An 18264-nucleotide genomic window follows, 5' to 3' on the forward strand; every position below is an offset into this window, starting at 1 on the left:
GAGGAGTGAAGTCCCATGGGTAACCGGTTAAACTGAAACAGGCCCCCTGGAGTCCGAAATGCGGTCTTAGGCTTAGACTCTTCGTCGAGTGGCAACTGCCAGAATCCGGATAATAAATCAAGAGTCGAAAAGTATCGCGCACCAGACAATGCGTCGAGAGACTCGTCCATCCTGGGGAGCGGATACGCGTCGGCCACAGAGATCTTATTCAGGCGACGGAAATCGACGCAAAATCGCAGGGACCCGTCCTGCTTTTTAACGAGCACAATAGGCGCTCCCCAAGGACTGGAGGAAGGCGAAATAATGTCGGCTTCTAGCATATCGTTAACTGCCGACTGAACATGTTCCTTCTCAGCAGGACTCAGTCGGAAGGGATTTTGCCTGACCGGTGCCGCATCGCCCGTTTCAATGTGGTGGCGTAGCAGGTCCGTGCACCCAATGTCATACTTATGTTTACTGAAGACATCCGAAAATTCAATGAGCAACCCGCGCAGTGCACCCAACTGTACCGCTGATAAATCGTCAGAGTCCGCGCACAGCGAATCAACCCAATCGAGGTCCTCCTTCAATGTAACGTTTTTCGTGGGACTCGGATCCGCCTGCGCAACCAGCCTCTCCTCCGCAGGGACCCGCGCCGCGTGAGCTAGCACGGTGCCCTGCTGAATGACGGCCGGCCGCGCCCCAGCGTTTAAAACCATCACAAACGGATCCCTGTCAGCCCCCACCAAAGTGTGAGCCACCGACAAATCGAGACCTCCAACAGCCCTATTAGAAGGACCCAAAAGCATGCCCTGTTCCGAGGCCTCCTTCACCCATGGCTTCCGCAACCGGAGGGGAATTAACATTTGTGAACCCGGGGGCACGTGCACGGTCTGTGTCGCTAACGCCTGTATGGTAGCGCACGCCGTCCGAATTTCATTAGGGCTCGTCAAAAATGAAATACGGCGACCCGATGGTAGTTCAATGCAACGCTGATCAATGAGAATTTTGATGGGCATTTTTGCCAAAAAATCAGTGGCCAATAGACAAGGGACCGCCAGGGAGGACGAAACAAAAACGGGTCCCGACAATTTGATATCACCAATGCAAATGGATGCCCTAATCTGACCGATAATGCCCAACGATCCCCCGTTAGCGGCGTAAAATGGCACATCCACCGGAAGAAGCGGACGACATTGTACAGGGAGAATATTATAAATGAGATCCGATATAATAGTCGCCGATGCCCCCGTGTCCACTAACACCCTGACCTCGACCCCATAAATAGATCCGGTAACTACGGATGAACCCGCTGAGGCAGCCACTATTCTGTGCCCCAACTCCGACCATTTAATGTCTCCCCGGTCCCGGCCGAATCGCCCTCTCTGAACCGAATCCCCGAACTCTACTCGGCTCTCCCCCGCCGCAACGCGACGACCCATATGTGCCGAGTATGCGGGCCGAGCATGTGAGGTGCCGCGACTTGCCGGGGTTTGCAGGGACGACTTGGGGCCTTGGTCGTCGTCCAGCCGAGGTCCCATGGCGCGCTGACGTGGGGCGCGGCAACCGGAGGCCACGTGGCCCCGGAGGCCGCAGTTATAGCAGGTGATGACAGTCGTCGGAGATCTCGGTTGCTCCAGCTTGCGGGCCGCTCGCAGAGGCGAACGACCCCCCGATCTCCAGTCCCCCGGTCGTCCCGCGATGAACGCCTCCTCTCGTGGGCTGACGACTTGGGGCACGGTGACAACTGGGCCCGGAGTTGAGGCCACTGCAGCGTTGCAGACGACTCCCTGTTTACGTTGAAGGACCTCGTGCGCTTGTATGCTTGTGGCGACCCGTAAGGATGAAATATCGGTCTCATCGGCCGTGTTGATGGGGACCCCCAGGTCCTGCGCCAACTTGAGCAGCTGCTCCAAAACCATGGCATCTTGGCCCTCCTCGTCCATACGAGGGAACGCGGCGTCGGCGAGAGCAAGCAACGCCGTGCGGTAGGCGAGCACGGTCTCCGTGTCCGCCTTCCGTCTTGCATAAAAATGATGGCGGCACGCGGAGGGAGGACCATAGACCTTGGCCATGAGAGCCAGCGCATCTTTGAGCGTGGAGCGGTCCGACCTGCGTGCGGACGTGAAGGCCGCGAGCGCGTTGTCATCCAGCATGGCAGGCAGTGCCCGCAGTGCCGTAGCGTCGGACCAAGCGGACATCTCCTGATGCGCCAAAAATCTGCGCTGAAATTGGCTCCAATCCCCGCCTTCCGCCTTGAAGGCTGACAACGTGGGAAGGCGCTGCTGAAAAATGAAGTTGTCCTCCTCCTCGTGCTTCCTCTCTGCCGCCCCGCCGGTGTGTAAGATGGCGGCCCCATCGGCGAGTGTGTGATGGCGGTCCGCCGCGCGCGTTGGTGACGTCAGCGGGCGCGCATGGAGAACCGCTGCCACGTGGTGATGGCCGTTCCCGCCAAAAGTCGGTGCAGATGAAATGGCGGCCATCGCCAAATCGTTTTGGCGGGAATCTGCAGGGCGACCCTGCAGAACGTCGGCCGCCGTTCCCGCTCCTCCCGACGAGCTGATCTCCGCCAAGATGGACGCGGCGGCGAGCAGCAGCTCCGCCAGACGGGAGTGCGCTTCGCGAAGCACGGCGTCAGTCCCCCGTGGCTCGTCCGGCGCCGTCGGCGGATCCTGCCCCGTGGGCAACTCCTCTTCCTCACCCCCCGATGCCAGTTGACCCGCGTCGTCGAGGTTGTCCCCGTGGTCAATCCCGTGGGTCCGACGGTTCCTCCTTGTATCCATGCTTGGAAGACCGTTTCACTTCTGACGCCAGTTGAAGTATGGGAATTGACGGCAGGAACTTCTTGACGGGAACACACTTTTATTAAATCTTTACGTATCAAAATACAACGTGTAGTCTCCTTTCTTCCGACTTCACACTCCACTACTCTCGTGTAAACTCTAGGCCTCTGGCTACACACGATACCCTTCACTCGTGTAGACCCTACGCCTCTGGCTACACAATACACTCGACTCGTGTAGACCCTATGTCCCTGGCTACACAATACACTCGACTCGTGTAGACCCTATGTCCCTGGCTACACAATACACTCGACTCGTGTAGACCCTATGTCCCTGGCTACACAATACACTGCATTCGGCTCGTGTAGACCTTACGCCTATGGCTACACACACTACACTCGCCTCTGGGTTACACAGAGTCCCGGTCCCGTTAGGACAGCGGGACTAGGTACCGCAGGGCCCTAGGTCTTCATCCCTGTCTTCATTCTTCGCTGGTTACACACTGCCCTCACGCCTGTGTGCATCCCCTTTTATAGCCCCTGCTCACGAGAGGCGGAGCTGATGCGTACTTCAACGTGAGCATCGCTCCTTAATGAACCAATCACGACGCACTCTCTCTACGATCCGTTTTCCCCAGCGCGTGTTAACACTCCTCCACCAATCACACCGCGCTGCCACCCGATCACTCCCTCTCAGCACGTCACCCGTCCACAGCCAATCAGTACCCCGTAACCCACGACCCCGCGCTGACCCCTGATCCTCCACCGTCAGCGCACGTCACCACCTACACAGCCAATCATTACGCGCTGGCATACGATCTCTAATCCCAGCGCGTATCACCTCTACACAAACAACGCCACGGCTACTCACGCACACACGGCTCCACGCACACGCGCGCACCCATGACTCTGCGACCCAGCCAGTCTGGCTCGTAGCTTTTGTTCTCCAGCTGTAATCACTACTCAGGGCTGTTATCAAATCGGCCACCGACAGCACCACCGCTTTATCTTCACGGCCCTTGTGGAATAACGCGGTGCGACTTAAACGCGGCTCCTATAATCACAGCCACGGCCCCAGGCTGCCAAATTCAGTCACCCGAGAGCCATGCCACCACAGAGCCACCGAACCCTTCCGTGAGCATTCACGTTCTGCAGGTGTCCCAGTGGCCAACTCACGCCATCGCAGCCCTTCACCAGATACATTCTTGACAATCCTCATCACGAGCCATAGTCTATCTACTGCAGGATGAAAGTTTCGCCAAGTCACCGCCAACCTCCCACAATGCACCCAACACGCACATCCCCTGTTGCGGCTGTTGATCAGATAAACTCTTGCAATGAGGTTTGTGTCACCGTCACACAGTGCCCGCACTGAAGCAAACGAACCTCTGGCTTCCGATCGCTTCCGAGACGGAGGACGCGCGTCCAACCAGGAGCCACCCGACTTGGTCGAGATGTTGACAACATCGCCTGGGATACAGAGTGTCGTGGGTTCGATCTTGACCCTGACAATGCCTGCTGTATATTTGGAGTTTGCGTGTCTCTCTCTCTCTCCTCGTGGTCGCTTGGATTTTTCTCTGGGTCCTCTGGTTTTTCCCTCCACATTTCGAATTGACGTGCATTTAGAGTTTTTGGCTGGTGCTATAAAATTCCACGCGATGACAAGTCGCTCCGTTGAGCAATCATTTGTGGTCAGGTCGCTTCTTAAAAATAGCAAATAGCTCAGTGGGCCTTACCTAGTAAAATAAAAAAAAGTTTATTTCAGACTCAGTATATATTTCATGTGCATTGATTAATAAAGTGATGCAATCATCCCCAGCCAATGTTGTGCGTGTTTTCAAACTAAATACACTTTTTTTGCGAGGGATTGAGTATAAAACATATAAACGCAGAAATACATAACAAATTACGTTAACGTTTTCGTCCATCAGCCGATTGATCAAAGCTTTCCAGGCCAATATTGTTGAGTTGTGCATTTGTTTGAGCAAGCAAAGCAGCGCTCCGACACGCGGCCTGACATTCCTGGTGTTATCAGCAGATTCTGCCTCGAATAAGCAAATCCTGTTGGATAACCAGATGCCATTGGAAACACTCCATCTGTTCAATACCAAATAACCAGATGCCATTGGAAATACTCTATCTGTTCAATACCAAATAACCAGATGCCATTGGAAATACTCCATCTGTTCAATACCAAATAACCAGATGCCATTGGAAATACTCCATCTGTTCAATACCAAATAACCAGATGCCATTTTTAATAACTCTCCATCTGTTCAATGCCAAATAACCAGATGCCATTGACAAGAACACTCCATCTATTCAATGCCAAATATCCAGATGCAATTGGCAAGAACACCCCATCTGTTCAATACCAAATAACCAGATGTCATTGGCAAGAACACTCCATCTGTTCAATACCAACTACAATACCGTTTACCAACTCATGTGTTCTTATGCAGCACATATTAATACAAACAGTAGACACAGTGGCTGTGACAACCCACGTGGTAAGTCAATAAAACAATTATTGTTTCGTCCATAGCCGATTGGCAATGCGTGTTTTATTGTCGGCAGTGACTACGCCAAACCTCCGATCGTACACAAAGCACCCAAAAGCTCCGTAGTAGAATCGACGGAATATTGGCGTCTTAAGCAGTAGCTGGGCTCGTCTAGGAGGGCAGAGAGCAGCCTCCTCCTCCTCCTCCTACTGCCCACCCAGACAGACAGAGAGAGAGAGGCTACAGCCGCCATCCAGCGAGCGATGGTGCCCCGAGGGCACACGCGGCGCCAGCACGCACGCCGTGCGGTGCCGCGCGACTGCTGAGCTCAGAGCTGGCACCGTGTCTCTCTGGGTCTCTATGGGTCCCTATGATGGGTCTCTGTGTGTCTCTATGGGTCTCTATGTGTCTATGAGTCTCTATGTTTCTCTATCTCGATTTGTCTCGGTGGGCCGCGATGGGTATCGATAGGTCTCTGCATGTCTCTATAAGTCGCCAAAAAACTAATTTATTACGATTTTGACTTTCGTTTATTCGGGTTCGGTTGCCAAACTAATACATTGTAAGGTCGCACTTATTATACAAAGTGCTTGCCACAAATGAACCACAATACCTTGGTGATCTCGTGAAGGAGCATAACCCATCATCACGTGAACTCCGGTCATCCTCGCAAGAGCGACTTTTGGCTGGCTATCAAAGACGGTCACCAAACACAAAAATCTGTTCGAAAGCAATAAGTTTTCAATCTAGATTTAAAAGTGGTTTCCTAATATTAGAAGTAAGAGCATTCCAGACGGCCGCAGAAGCACATCTCAAAGTGCAATGCGGTGACTATCGTTGTTCGATGGCCAGTCAAAAGCTGCTGCTGCGAGGATGACCAGAAAACAGGGAAAGCGCACCGGGGTAGCGCACCGGGGTAATGCACCGGGGTAGCGCACCGGGGAAGCGCACCGGGAAAGCGCACCGGGGAAGCGCACCGGGGTAGCGCACCGGGGAAGCGCACCGGGGTAGTGCACCAGGGTAGCACACCGGGGTAGCGCAATCTAGAGGTTGCCGTATCGATTCGATCTCTCGGCGAGGCGGCTGAAACGATGCAGGCTGCTTCAACCACTCCTCCCTGCCGCCTCGGCCCACCCAGTGGTGGGAGTGGAGAACACGGCAGTGAGTCTGCCTGCAGGTCGCGTATGGTGGGGTAAAGCGTGGGTACTCTCACCTGTTGTCAGACAGACATCTGGCCAGCGTGGAAGATTAAACTAAACTATAAACTCTATTTATTTTACCAGGTAAGGCCCACTGAGCTATACATCTCTTTTTCAGAAGCAACCACAAATGACAGCTCAACGAAGTGGCTTGTCACGTGGCATTTCTAGCAGCCAAATACTCATTGGTTCTTTCGGTGAAGTCACGGAGAAAGAAAATAAATTAAATAGAGTACGACGTTTCGATTGCAACACAAGCAACCGTCATCAGGTAGAACTACATTTGAGAGACAAAACACAGACACGGAGACACACATACATACACACAAGCAGAGAGAGACAACATAGAGACACACAGAGAGAGAGAGAGAGACAACATAGACACACAGAGACCCAATGCCTCTGTGTCGAGGCCTTAAATAGAGAGAGGGGGGGGCAGAGAGAGAGGTGGGTCTGCCGGAGCAGCTGCTGGAGCAGAGAAATTAGCATGTCAACAAGACATTTTAGAGAGAGTTGTGTGAAAATCCACCCCGAAGCGACCGAAGGAGAGAAAGACCGAATGGACGTATGAGAGGCTGATAGATTTGAGAGAGAGAAATAGGCAGTTTGAGAAAACAAAATGTAGCAATTTTTTTGGAAATGTAATGCAATGCAACACAGAGAGTCGGCTAACACACAGTTAACGCATCGCCTGGTTGATTACGATCTCCAAAGATTGCTAAAATTAGAAGTTAAGTGTGAAATCTGACAAACAGAGACACACAGAGATGTGTGTGCACCAGCCAAATACTCTAACACATGTTGATTTTCAATTTCGAGGGACAAACCAGAGGACCCGGAGAAAAATCTACGCGACCCTGGGGAAACATGCAAACTCCAAATACACGGGCATCAGGGTCGGGATCAAACCCACGACCTCCTGTATACCAGGCAAGGTAGTTGACATCTCGCCACCATGGCCAAACACCTCATGCAGGTAAAACGAGTTTCGTGAGCGTGTGGGTGTCATGTCGTTCGTGTACCTAGCGTTTAAAGACACCGTCGCTGGGTCGTACAACCATGAATGCGAGCCATTTTAACAAATGTCCGTGACCGCGTGCACAGACTAAATCCGATTATGAAACTGCATTCAATAATCACAGGGAGCGTAATGCGGTGTTTAAACGTGCTATCTTGTTCACACATTCCGCCAAGACGAGTGGCTTTGAAGAGCCGCCACAATGTCACGAGCAAGAACAAATCGAAGCCGCACGTTTATCTGTTGCCAGAACCCCATTAGACGCTGCGTCCCAGCACCGGGCAGCAGCAGCGGCGGCGGCGGCACGAGGCTACCGCGAGACCTCTCAGTGTTCCGTTTTAAACGCCTGCGATAAGATGCCAGGAACCGACGATATCCATATCCCAGGCGAAACACAGTCGCAACATCCCGTCTGTAAAGGTCGGCTCGTCCTCACCAGCGCGTAATCTCGGCCCGGAGGAGTCCCCCCCCAGCGATGTTCCGAGCATGATTATGGCGCCACCACATCCATCTCGCCCGGCTTGTTCCCCGTGATACACTGCCGTGGCCGCGTGACCGTCTCGTTATGGTCCCATGCTCATAAGATTATGGAGATAACAGTGTCATAGGGTGCAGTCGTGTATGGGCAATACGGAGGGGAGTACTTTGTACTTTAGTGGTAGTGTCTGACGCCAAAAATCCTTACTCCAAGTCGACCGAGCAGCGATTGAAAAAATACGGAGTGAAAAGCCGTGGTGCATTTTGGTTGCAGGAAGACAGACTTTACTAATTGGCTGTGTCGGGTGATGATGGGTTAAACGACAATTGTAAATACTTACGCTATCTCACCAAAAACAACCCTGTGTTATGGATGATATTGGTCGCTAAAGCTTACGTGTTACACAGACAGACGAGGACCGCGACGCGAGTCGACACGCTACGTTCACAAGGCAAAGGCGCCGCCCTGCAATTGCCTGCTCACGCCACTGCCGCCTGAAGGGTCTCCACTCGAGGGGCTCGAGACGGACACACACACACGGCTGGCCCACCTCGTCTGCGAGGTGGCCCGAGGCTGGCGGTGCCGTTCTCGAAGTTACCTCGCGGGGGCCGCTCGGAACCCAGCGAGCCGAGTTCAATTCCCGGCGCCACGGCTAACATCATCGACCTAAAATCAACAATCGACCCAGTTCAAGCCGCACTCACCGGCGTGGTGAAGGATGATCGGAACACCCACCGTGGCCGACATGACCGACATGAACAGGACTTCCTTTGTAGACAGAGAATGGCTGGATTCTCGTCAACGTCATCACCATCATCGATGTTGTCACGCGCGCAGAGAGCGGCAATCCTCTCTCGGACACTCGCAATCACCGACAAGCAGCACACCGCCACCACCACCACCACCACCACCTCGGGGTCAAGCGCGGCACACAACGTCGAGGAGATCTCCAGAGAGAGACGGGGACGCTGCAGAGTTTACCGGTGAGGCACGCGGCACGCGCTTTAAATGGGACACCATGCGAGTTGCAGGCACCGGGCACTGTGCATTCAGCAGCCCCCCCCCCCCCCAGCAGCCCCCCACACCCCTCCCCCCACCACGCGCAGCGCAGTGGCCGAGCACAAAGACAAAGATCCCCCGTATAGTCTTCGCTGGCTGTCGGTTGGCAAGTGCACCGAAGTGCACCCACACCCCCTTTCCTCTATAATGGATATCGGTCACGACAGCCCACTGCTACTACTACTCCGTGTTAGACGCACCTGTGAAGGTCGGCACGGCGCACGAGGTTGCGGTGTGGTCAGAACCACGCCCGGCCGCCTTTGTCTCCTGATGTGGTTCCCCCCCTCCCCCCCGCACCAGGTACTCACTCAAGCCGAGTCGGTCGCGCGGGAGGGTTCCAGACATTGGTCACTGACGTTGGCCGTGAGCGGCATTTGGAATTGCAATGGGGTCACCGGGTTCGTAACTGGCCAATACCACCACGGCGCCTGTGCCAGGCCAGGTGCACCTTGAGGCTACCACGTGAAGTGTCGATGGCTCGCTGACAAGAGGTCACGGGACAGACCCTGCAGGTGCCACGGGTTGATTGACTGATAACACGCACGCACACACACACGTGTCACGCACGCACACACACGCAACACATTCCAGAACTTCCCCCAAAAATAATGTAATGATTTATGTATAAATACGCGACGTTTCGGGCAATGGTCCTTCAGAGCAGAGTGCACAACTGCCCCGCACACACTGGTATATAAATACTCCCCGTAAGGCAAAGATCCCCCTATAGCCTTCACATATTTTGGGGGCAAGTGCTCTTAGCGACCACCTATTACGGCCGGCACGGCACACGACGAGGGGGTGGGTGGCCAGCACCACGCCCGACCACCTTTGTCTCCCCAGTGGCGATGTTTAAACATTCCACTAGTACTCATTTGAGGCTGAGTCGACGTAGGGGAGGCCAGTTCAGAAAATCGTCACTGGCGTTTGCCGTTGCGCAGCGCCCGAACCACTGCGCCACCACTCCTCTATAAATGCTCCTCTCATACACACACACAAACACACACATGCATACACACACACCCGTGCGCACACACGCAGCAGCTAATCGTGCAGAAGGCGATAACAAAACGCCCAGGCTTCACCCGCGCATCGCGCCGAGATTAATGCATCGCCGGGGTTTGTGAAATCACAATCATCACCGCACGCCCCCACATGGCCACTCGCGCCCGCCCGCACACACACACGTGTCACTCACACACACGTGTCACTCACACACACACGTGTCACTCACACACACACGCGTGTCACTCTCACACACACACGTGCCACACACACACGCGCGTGTCACTCACACACACACACGTGTCACTCTCACACACACACGTGTCACTCACACACACACACGTGTCACTCACACACACACGTGTCACTCACACACACACACGTGTCACTCACACACACACACGTGTCACTCTCACACACACACGTGCCACACACACACACGCGTGTCACTCACACACACACACGTGTCACTCTCACACACACACGTGTCACTCACACACACACGTGTCACTCTCACACACACACGTGTCACTCTCACACACACACGTGTCACTCACACACACACACGTGTCACTCACACACACACACGTGTCACTCACACACACACACGTAACACACACGTGTCACTCACACACACGCGCGCAACACACACGTGTCACTCACACACACACGTGCCACACACACACACAAGCGTAACACACACGTGTCACTCGCACACACACACACGTGTCACTCGCACACACACACACGTGTCACACACACACGTGTCACTCTCACACACACGTGTCACTCACACACACACACGTGTCACTCTCACACACACACACGTGTCAATCTCACACACACACGTGTCACTCTCACACACACACGTGTCACTCTCACACACACACGTGTCACTCACACACACAGTGTCACTCACACACACACGTAACACACACGTGTCACTCACACACACGCGCGCAACACACACGTGTCACTCACACACACACGTGCCACACACACACACGCGTAACACACACGTGTCACTCGCACACACACACACGTGTCACACACACACACACGTGTCACATACACACGTCACTCACACACACGTGTAACACACACACACGCATGTAACCCACACGCAGGGACAACGCTCCGTTCTCCTGCCGCCTGCGTTGGCCGCCCCTTGGGCTCGTCTCGCACGCAGCCAAGCGGCACCACGCGCGTGCCAGCAGCGTGCCAGCAGCGAGCCAGCAGCGTGCCAGCAGCGAGCCAGCAGCGAGCTAGCAGCGTGCCAGCAGCGAGCCAGCAGCGTGCCAGCAGCGAGCCAGCAGCGTGCCAGCAGCGTGCCAGCAGCGTGCCAGCAGCGAGCCAGCAGCGAGCCAGCAGCGAGCTAGCAGCGTGCCAGCAGCGAGCCAGCAGCGTGCCAGCAGCGAGCCAGCAGCGAGCCAGCAGCTGTGCCAGCAGCGTGCCAGCAGCGAGCCAGCAGCGAGCCGCCCCCATGGGGGACACGGGCGGCAACGAAGCGGCCTGGCAGGCGTCCGAGCCGGCGCGGGGCGCGATCGGCTTGAGCGCCGCCAGCAGTGCGTCGCACCGCTCTCTCCTCAGAGCGCGAGTACGATCGGTCGGTCTGTCCGCACGTTGACAAGGATCGTGAACCACGTGGTGGCTGGTCGGTGGTGCACTGGGCGAGGCGGATCGCGTGCACTGCATCAGCATCCCACCCCCCGTGATGCGTTGTGCCCACCGCAAGCCGCGCGATGGGCTGCAGAGTGAACCCTGCACTGTGTGCCCTGCGCTCCTGCAACGGAGCAGTGACGAGGAACAGCGACACAACATGAACTCACTCTCTCTCTCTCTCTCTCTCACGCTCTCTCTCTCTCTCTCACGCTCTCTCACGCTCTCTCTCTCACACGCTCTCTCTCTCACGCTCACTCTCTCACGCTCTCTCTCTCTCTCACGCTCTCTCTCTCTCACGCTCACTCTCTCTCTCACGCTCTCTCTCTCACACGCTCTCTCTCTCACACGCTCTCTCTCTCACACGCTCTCTCTCTCTCTCACGCTCTCTCTCACGCTCACTCTCTCTCTCACGCTCTCTCTCTCACGCTCTCTCTCTCTCACGCTCACTCTCTCACGCTCACTCTCTCACTCTCTTTCACGCTCTCACGCTCACTCTCTCTCACACGCTCTCTCACGCTCACTCTCTCACGCTCACTCTCTCACGCTCACTCTCACGCTCACTCTCACCCTCTCTCTCACGCTCACTCTCTCACTCTCTCACTCACTCTCTCACGCTCTCTCTCTCACGCTCACTCTCTCTCACGCTCTCTCTCTCACGCTCACTCTCTCTCACGCTCTCTCTCTCACGCTCACTCTCTCTCACGCTCTCTCTCTCACGCTCACTCTCTCTCACGCTCTCTCTCACGCTCACTCTCTCTCACGCTCTCTCTCACTCTCTCACTCTCTCTCTCTCGCGCGCGCACCCTGCGGAAGCCCCTCTCGTCGTGGGCAGCAGCAGACCGCGACGTCGGCACTCTCGCTCCTTGGGCACGCAACTGGCATCGTGATGCGGAATAAAATCGCACTGCGCACGGTGGCGGCGGCGCGGGGTGCCGGGGAGGATGCGGATGGAGGGTGGACATCGGTGACGAGGGGGACTGCCCTTCTTCCGGACTTGTCGGTGCAATAAATTCCACTCTCGAACAAAACGTTGCCCCCATCAAACTACTGTACAGCACAGCCCACACATGACTGCGGCACGGTGACGTCACCCTTCATCTGCACAAGGTGCACTTCTCTTGCGCAGCGAGATGGAGCAGCGCGCTCTCTCTCTCTCTCTCGTGTGCGCGTTCATCTTGGCTGTTGCCGCCACGTGCGCACAGGGGAAGGATGGGGAGAGCGAAGGATGGGGAGAGAGTGAAGGATGGAGAGAGAGTGAGCGAGTGGAGGGAAGGAGGGGAGGAGAGAGCGTGGGATGTACGCACCCTGCAGGTCGGGCAGTGACTCTGGCAGCGTGAGCAGGAACAGCAGAAGCCGGGCTCCGGGGAGTCGCGCGTCCATCCGCCCGTCTCTCCCGGGAGCTGGCGGGGGCCTCCGTGCCACCGCGTCCTTCCCGGAGGCTCCAGTCTTCTCTCTCCTCCTTCTCTTCCTATTCTTCCGCCTCCTCTTCCCTACTTCCCTTCCCGTGTGCGTGTGTGAGTCTGCGTGCCTGTGCGTGCTCGTGCCTGGAGCGGCGTGTGTTCCAGCGTGTGTATACGCGCGCGCGCGTGTGACTGTGATCTTGATTAGATTCGACCGGCAGGTACCCTTAATGTGTAAGCGTGTGTGTGCCCGTGTCGGCGTGTGCGCGCGCGCACGTGCGTGTGTGTGCGCACGTGTGTGTGTGTGTTCGCGCGCACGTGTGCGTGGTGTGTGTGCGTGGTGTGTGTGCCTTCCTCTGCCACACAGAGCGACGCGAGCCAGACCCCCCCCCCCCCTTGCTTGGGCAGCTTCACTCAGTCCCTGGGCCCCGTCTCCCCCGCGTCTCCCCCTCGCTGCACGCGGCGGCGGCGGTGGCGCTGCGCTGCTGCCGCCGCTGGCTGGACGGATGTGAAATAAGGCGCCGCATAATTACAGCTGCGCTAACGCGACTTGTTACAGCGATGCGGGGAGACTCGCGTAAACACAATGCTTTTTTCTTCTTGTTTTAATATTTGATGTGCACAATAAAAAAGAAAAATAAATTCTAGAGAACGCAGCAGCGCAGTCGCCCTCCGAGCCAGTTAAACCACCTTCACCATTTTGCCTTCCCACACCAGTCAGACTGGCAACACGCCAGGCGAACCGCCCGCTCTCTCGCTCGCTCTCTCCCCTCCCCTCCCTCTTTCCCTCTCTCCCTTCCCCTCCCTCTTTCCCGCTCTCCCCTCCCCTCCCTCTCCCTTCTCTATCCGTGCCGCTCTCCCCTCTTCTCCTCGCACCTCGTCCCCCGCCCGCTCTCCTCCTCCACACTCTCGCAGCCTCTCCCGGCTCTCTCCCCGCGCACAGAGCCCTTCTGCCGCTGCTCTTACTGCAGTGCGCGCCAGGTCCCCCCCCCACCACTATCCACCCCCATCTCCCGCTCCATCTCCCATCCGCGGCTCCATCCCTGCCCACACCCGCCCCCGCCCCAAGCCTGAGCTCGCTGCTGGTTCGCAGCGAGACGGAGGAGGAGGAGGAATGGTGGGGGCCAAGCAGCCTCCTCCTCCTCCTCGGCGCATCAATCAGAGGCCGCCGTCTCCTCGTCGACTCGCGAGGGAAGACCCTTAGCGAACACCTGAGCGACAAGGTCAGGAGGTCGAGAGATAACGCGACGGAGGTCACCGCGACATCTCCCGGCGCGTGCTACCGGCAGCAGCAGCAGCATCGTCCCGCATTGAGACGGAACATCTTCGCCTGTAAGGGTGTCCACAAGCACGCACACAGATCGTCGGCCATGATCAATCCACTTCTGGATGACGGCATCCCCAACACGTCGCCAGCTCGCACGGAAACGCGATGCAACGTTGGCGCACGAAGCCGCTTTCGTCACTCCATCTCCGCGCGTTCTCCGCCCTCTCTGGCGGTAGCGTCCCCCCCCCCCTCCTCCTTGAGCTGCCACTCCGTTGTAGGTCTCGACCCCACCGACCATGACCCCTTAAACAACGACGCTGCCTGCCGAGCCCACACTCTTCTGCTTATCAATCCGCGCGACCATCCGTGTGCTTCTTCCCATCCTGCGCCGCTGCCCGCTTCTTCGCGCACGCGTCCAGCCTCCGTGCCGTGTTCCCGTTGCGCGTCGTCCACGTGTCCCATCCGCGTGTCTGCGCAGGTGATGTGCGCTCATTTAAACGTCTTTTCTCCTTCAGCCGCGTGACAATCGGAAGCTATTCCGAGCACATTTTTTTTTCAACGCAAGGTGGGGGCAGGTGCGGTGAGGATGGAGGTGGGGCTGGGAGTGGGGTAGGAGGGAGGTGGGGTAAGGGGCGGTGGCGACCCCTGCTGACTGCACACAGCATAGTCAGTCTAAGCAGACCCACGAGACAGCACACAATGTGTCATTCGTCCAGTGGTTCTCAAACTGGGGTCCACGCACCCCTGGGGGTTCGAGACAAGACTAGATTTGTTTTAGAAGGTAAATGATCGAAAACACAAATTAAGCACGGGCACATACATATACAACTACTTTGTTTCATCAAACCTATGTATTTATAAACACGTGGTGTTTTAATCTTAATTTGGAGCTTTCGTGACTGCAGGAATTACTCTTTGGTTCTTTCGGTAAAGTCACGTATAAAGATAAAATTATAAATCATCAGGTATAAATGAAATAGAAAAAAATCTAACCAGAAACATATAGACAGACATATAAGCAGACAGATATCACAGAGATACATAGAGAGAACAAAACATATATATATCTCTGGGTGGTTAGATGTTTGTTTCTATTTCATTTATACCTGATGATGATTGCTTGTGTTGCAATCAAAACGTCGTATGCTATTGTTTAATTTATTATTTTATCTTTATACGTGACTATACCGAAAGAACCAAAGATGTGGTGTTTTTTTTACGATTGAGAACCAAAGGGGTGCAGGTTGCATTAAAGTTTAAGAACCACTGTGTTAGTCCATCAGCCTATGTATTGGCTCTTCACGCGCCCAACATTATTCAGCAGCATGTGTGAAAATAAGACGTGAAACTTTGGACCGGTTTCAACCTTCTGGGTCTCATCAGCAGCCGGGGTTACCAGATCGTATTGGCGGGGAATGATCCACAGTGAAAGAGATTCGCGCTCGGGTGACTTCTTTGGAGCGCCTGTATGGGCTCGCTTGTGATGAGGCGTTAGATGTTTGCCGAGGCTTGGCCAGCTTCGAGGTGCGGGATTGGTACCACTCACCCGCCAAGCGGTGAATGTGAACTCAGTAACGGGACCACAACTTTGTACGCGCGCTGCGTTGGCAGTGGCGCAACTCGTCCGAATAACGCAAGCCCGCAGCGGCTGTTACCGACGGGTTGCGTAACGCAATGAAGAGCACCGATGGCCGCGATGAGCGAGGGGAGACGTCCTCGACGTTGGCGCGTGGGGTAGCGACGAGGACGTTGACGGAGCGAATGGAGCCACGCGCGCCCTGCGAGGTGACACGTGGGGAGGCGCGCGCATGGCACTGATCGCCACGGCGGAGGGGCGTGTGCGCGAGGTCAACGCACGCGAGCTCAAGGGAGGGAGACATTTCGTCAGAGAGGACTTTCGCTGCACGAAACATATCCTTTGAGCAACCGGCCCCGGCTGAAAGGGTGCGTCATAGACTGCAGCCTCCTCCAATGTGCGCAGCGAGGAGAGGGCCACCGCGGGTCTGTCCGCCTTGCGCGCGTCGCCTCGCACGAACCCCTTCCTCCCGCGCAGTCGCCCCACCAGGGGCAGAGCTATTTTAGTCTCCTCGCAACCGGCGTCACCGACCCCCCGGCGAGAGAATCAAAGCGAGAGACAGCGACCCTGGGCCCAGCCGGGCGAAACGACGCAGCGTGCACGCGACCGTGCGTGCGTGCACCTCGTCTCCCCCGTGTCCCCACTCCACGCCGGGCCTCGTGCCCACGTGTGTCTCGCCCTCCCCTCCCGCTACTGCCGCCCCACCTCGCCACGGTGGCTAGGAGATGTTCACGACATCGCCTGGTCTACAGGAGGTTGCGGGTGCGATCCCGACCTTGACGATGCCCACCACATTTAGAATCAACATCACGCGTTTACAGTATTTGGCTGCTATACATTTCCACACGATAAGCCACTTGAGCTATTATTTGTGGCCAGGTCGCTTCTCAATCAGAGCTATATGATCATGGCTGCTGATGATGATGATGGACGCAATTGCAAATCGTTTTACTCCACCAGAAGTGTTGATGGGGGTGGTACCATGGGCAGTGGGTCCCCTACTCAGGACAGGAGTTTAACAATCAATACGGGGTGAAAACGTGGCCCTCCTGGTCTCCAGACAACCGTTTCCAGCTAGTGTCGCGTTGCGAATGTAGTGCTGTGTGTAGCTGGCCGCTGGATGTTTTCGGCCTAGGGTCCTGTGCTCACCAACGATATTAAAATATCCGACCAGTTGCTGCTGTCGCTGTCCACGTCAATTGACACCGCGCGGTGTCGTGAGCGGCGGGGGGGCGCAGTGGGGACACTCCGTGCCTCACAGCAAGCAGGACCTGAGTTCGAATCCCGACTGCGGCGCCTTTCATGTGTAGAGTTTGAATGTTCTCCCCCTCCTGTTCTGCATGGGTTTCCTCCACTTTCCCCCCAGAGCTAAACATAAAGGCAAAGGTCCTCCCGTATAGCCTTGAGACTATTAGGGCAAGTGTTGTTAGCGAGTAACCCATAAAAGCCGGCACGGCACACGAGGGGGAGTGGGTGGTCAACACCACGCCCGGCCGCCTTTGTCTCCCTAGTGTGCGATATTTACACACTGCACCAGGTACTCATTTGAGGTGAGTCGACATAGGGAAGCCGAGCTCAGATAATCGCCACTGTTAGTCGCTGGATTCGTAGTGCAGCGCGCAAACCGCTACACTACCGCTCCCCACTCCATAGCTAAACACACACACACAGTGTGTAACTGGTATTGGCTAAACATCCCAATGTTGAATAACAACCCCGCAAATCACTCGATTGGGAATCACAGCAGCAGCAACAGCGCCGTCGACTGCAAAAAAAAAAAACACTTGGCAAGACCCTACTGAAAAAACGGGTTTCCCTGGGTACAAAAAGATAATCAATGATTCTAAACAATATATGAATCACGGCAATATTTGTGTTTAAATAAATTGAGACTCAATGCCTGCACGTGCTAGAGGATGTGCATTGAACGCGAATAGTGTGACACTGACAATCGTGGCAGAAGGATTTGACAATCGCACCTCCGATTAGCACGGTTGGCTACGTACGGTGCCAAAAAAGTTCAACACACACCAGGGTGGCAGTATCAGCTAATCGATGCGCCTCCCCTTAATTGCATTACTGTCAGCGTCGTTTGGACTGTAACACGACGTGTCTTGTTACACGCACGCGGCCAGGTTTCATTGGCCCGTGTTGCGTAATGGCACGCGTGACAAAGTCTCGGAGTCTGTGCCGGATCTAAGCAGGGCCGCGTTCCAAGTCGCCAGTCTCGAGCAAAAAAAGCACTCGGGCCGTGAGTGATTTTTTTGCGTGCTAGACTCAAAATCGGTCGGCCGATTTTGCGGGCTCGGCGTGGAGGCGCGCCAACGTCCGTGAGACG

At 55.6% G+C, this 18264-nt stretch overlaps 1 protein-coding gene across 1 annotated transcript in view; it reads right to left on the minus strand.

Annotated features, from left to right (window-relative positions):
• The window catches only part of IGSF9B (immunoglobulin superfamily member 9B), a 164567-nt gene extending 151101 nt beyond the window's left edge, over positions 1 to 13466 (minus strand). The window contains exon 1 of the mRNA XM_061550827.1: positions 12988 to 13466. Within this exon, the coding sequence (XP_061406811.1) occupies positions 12988 to 13063 (76 nt within the window). The 5' untranslated portion in view covers positions 13064 to 13466. The remainder of the gene's footprint in view (positions 1 to 12987) is intronic.
• Positions 13467 to 18264: the final 4798 nt, after the last annotated feature.

Source organism: Lethenteron reissneri, chromosome 13 (genome assembly GCF_015708825.2).
Source record: "Lethenteron reissneri isolate LAM-NWPU_2019-01 chromosome 13, ASM1570882v1, whole genome shotgun sequence".
Taxonomy (NCBI): Eukaryota; Metazoa; Chordata; class Hyperoartia; order Petromyzontiformes; family Petromyzontidae; genus Lethenteron; species Lethenteron reissneri.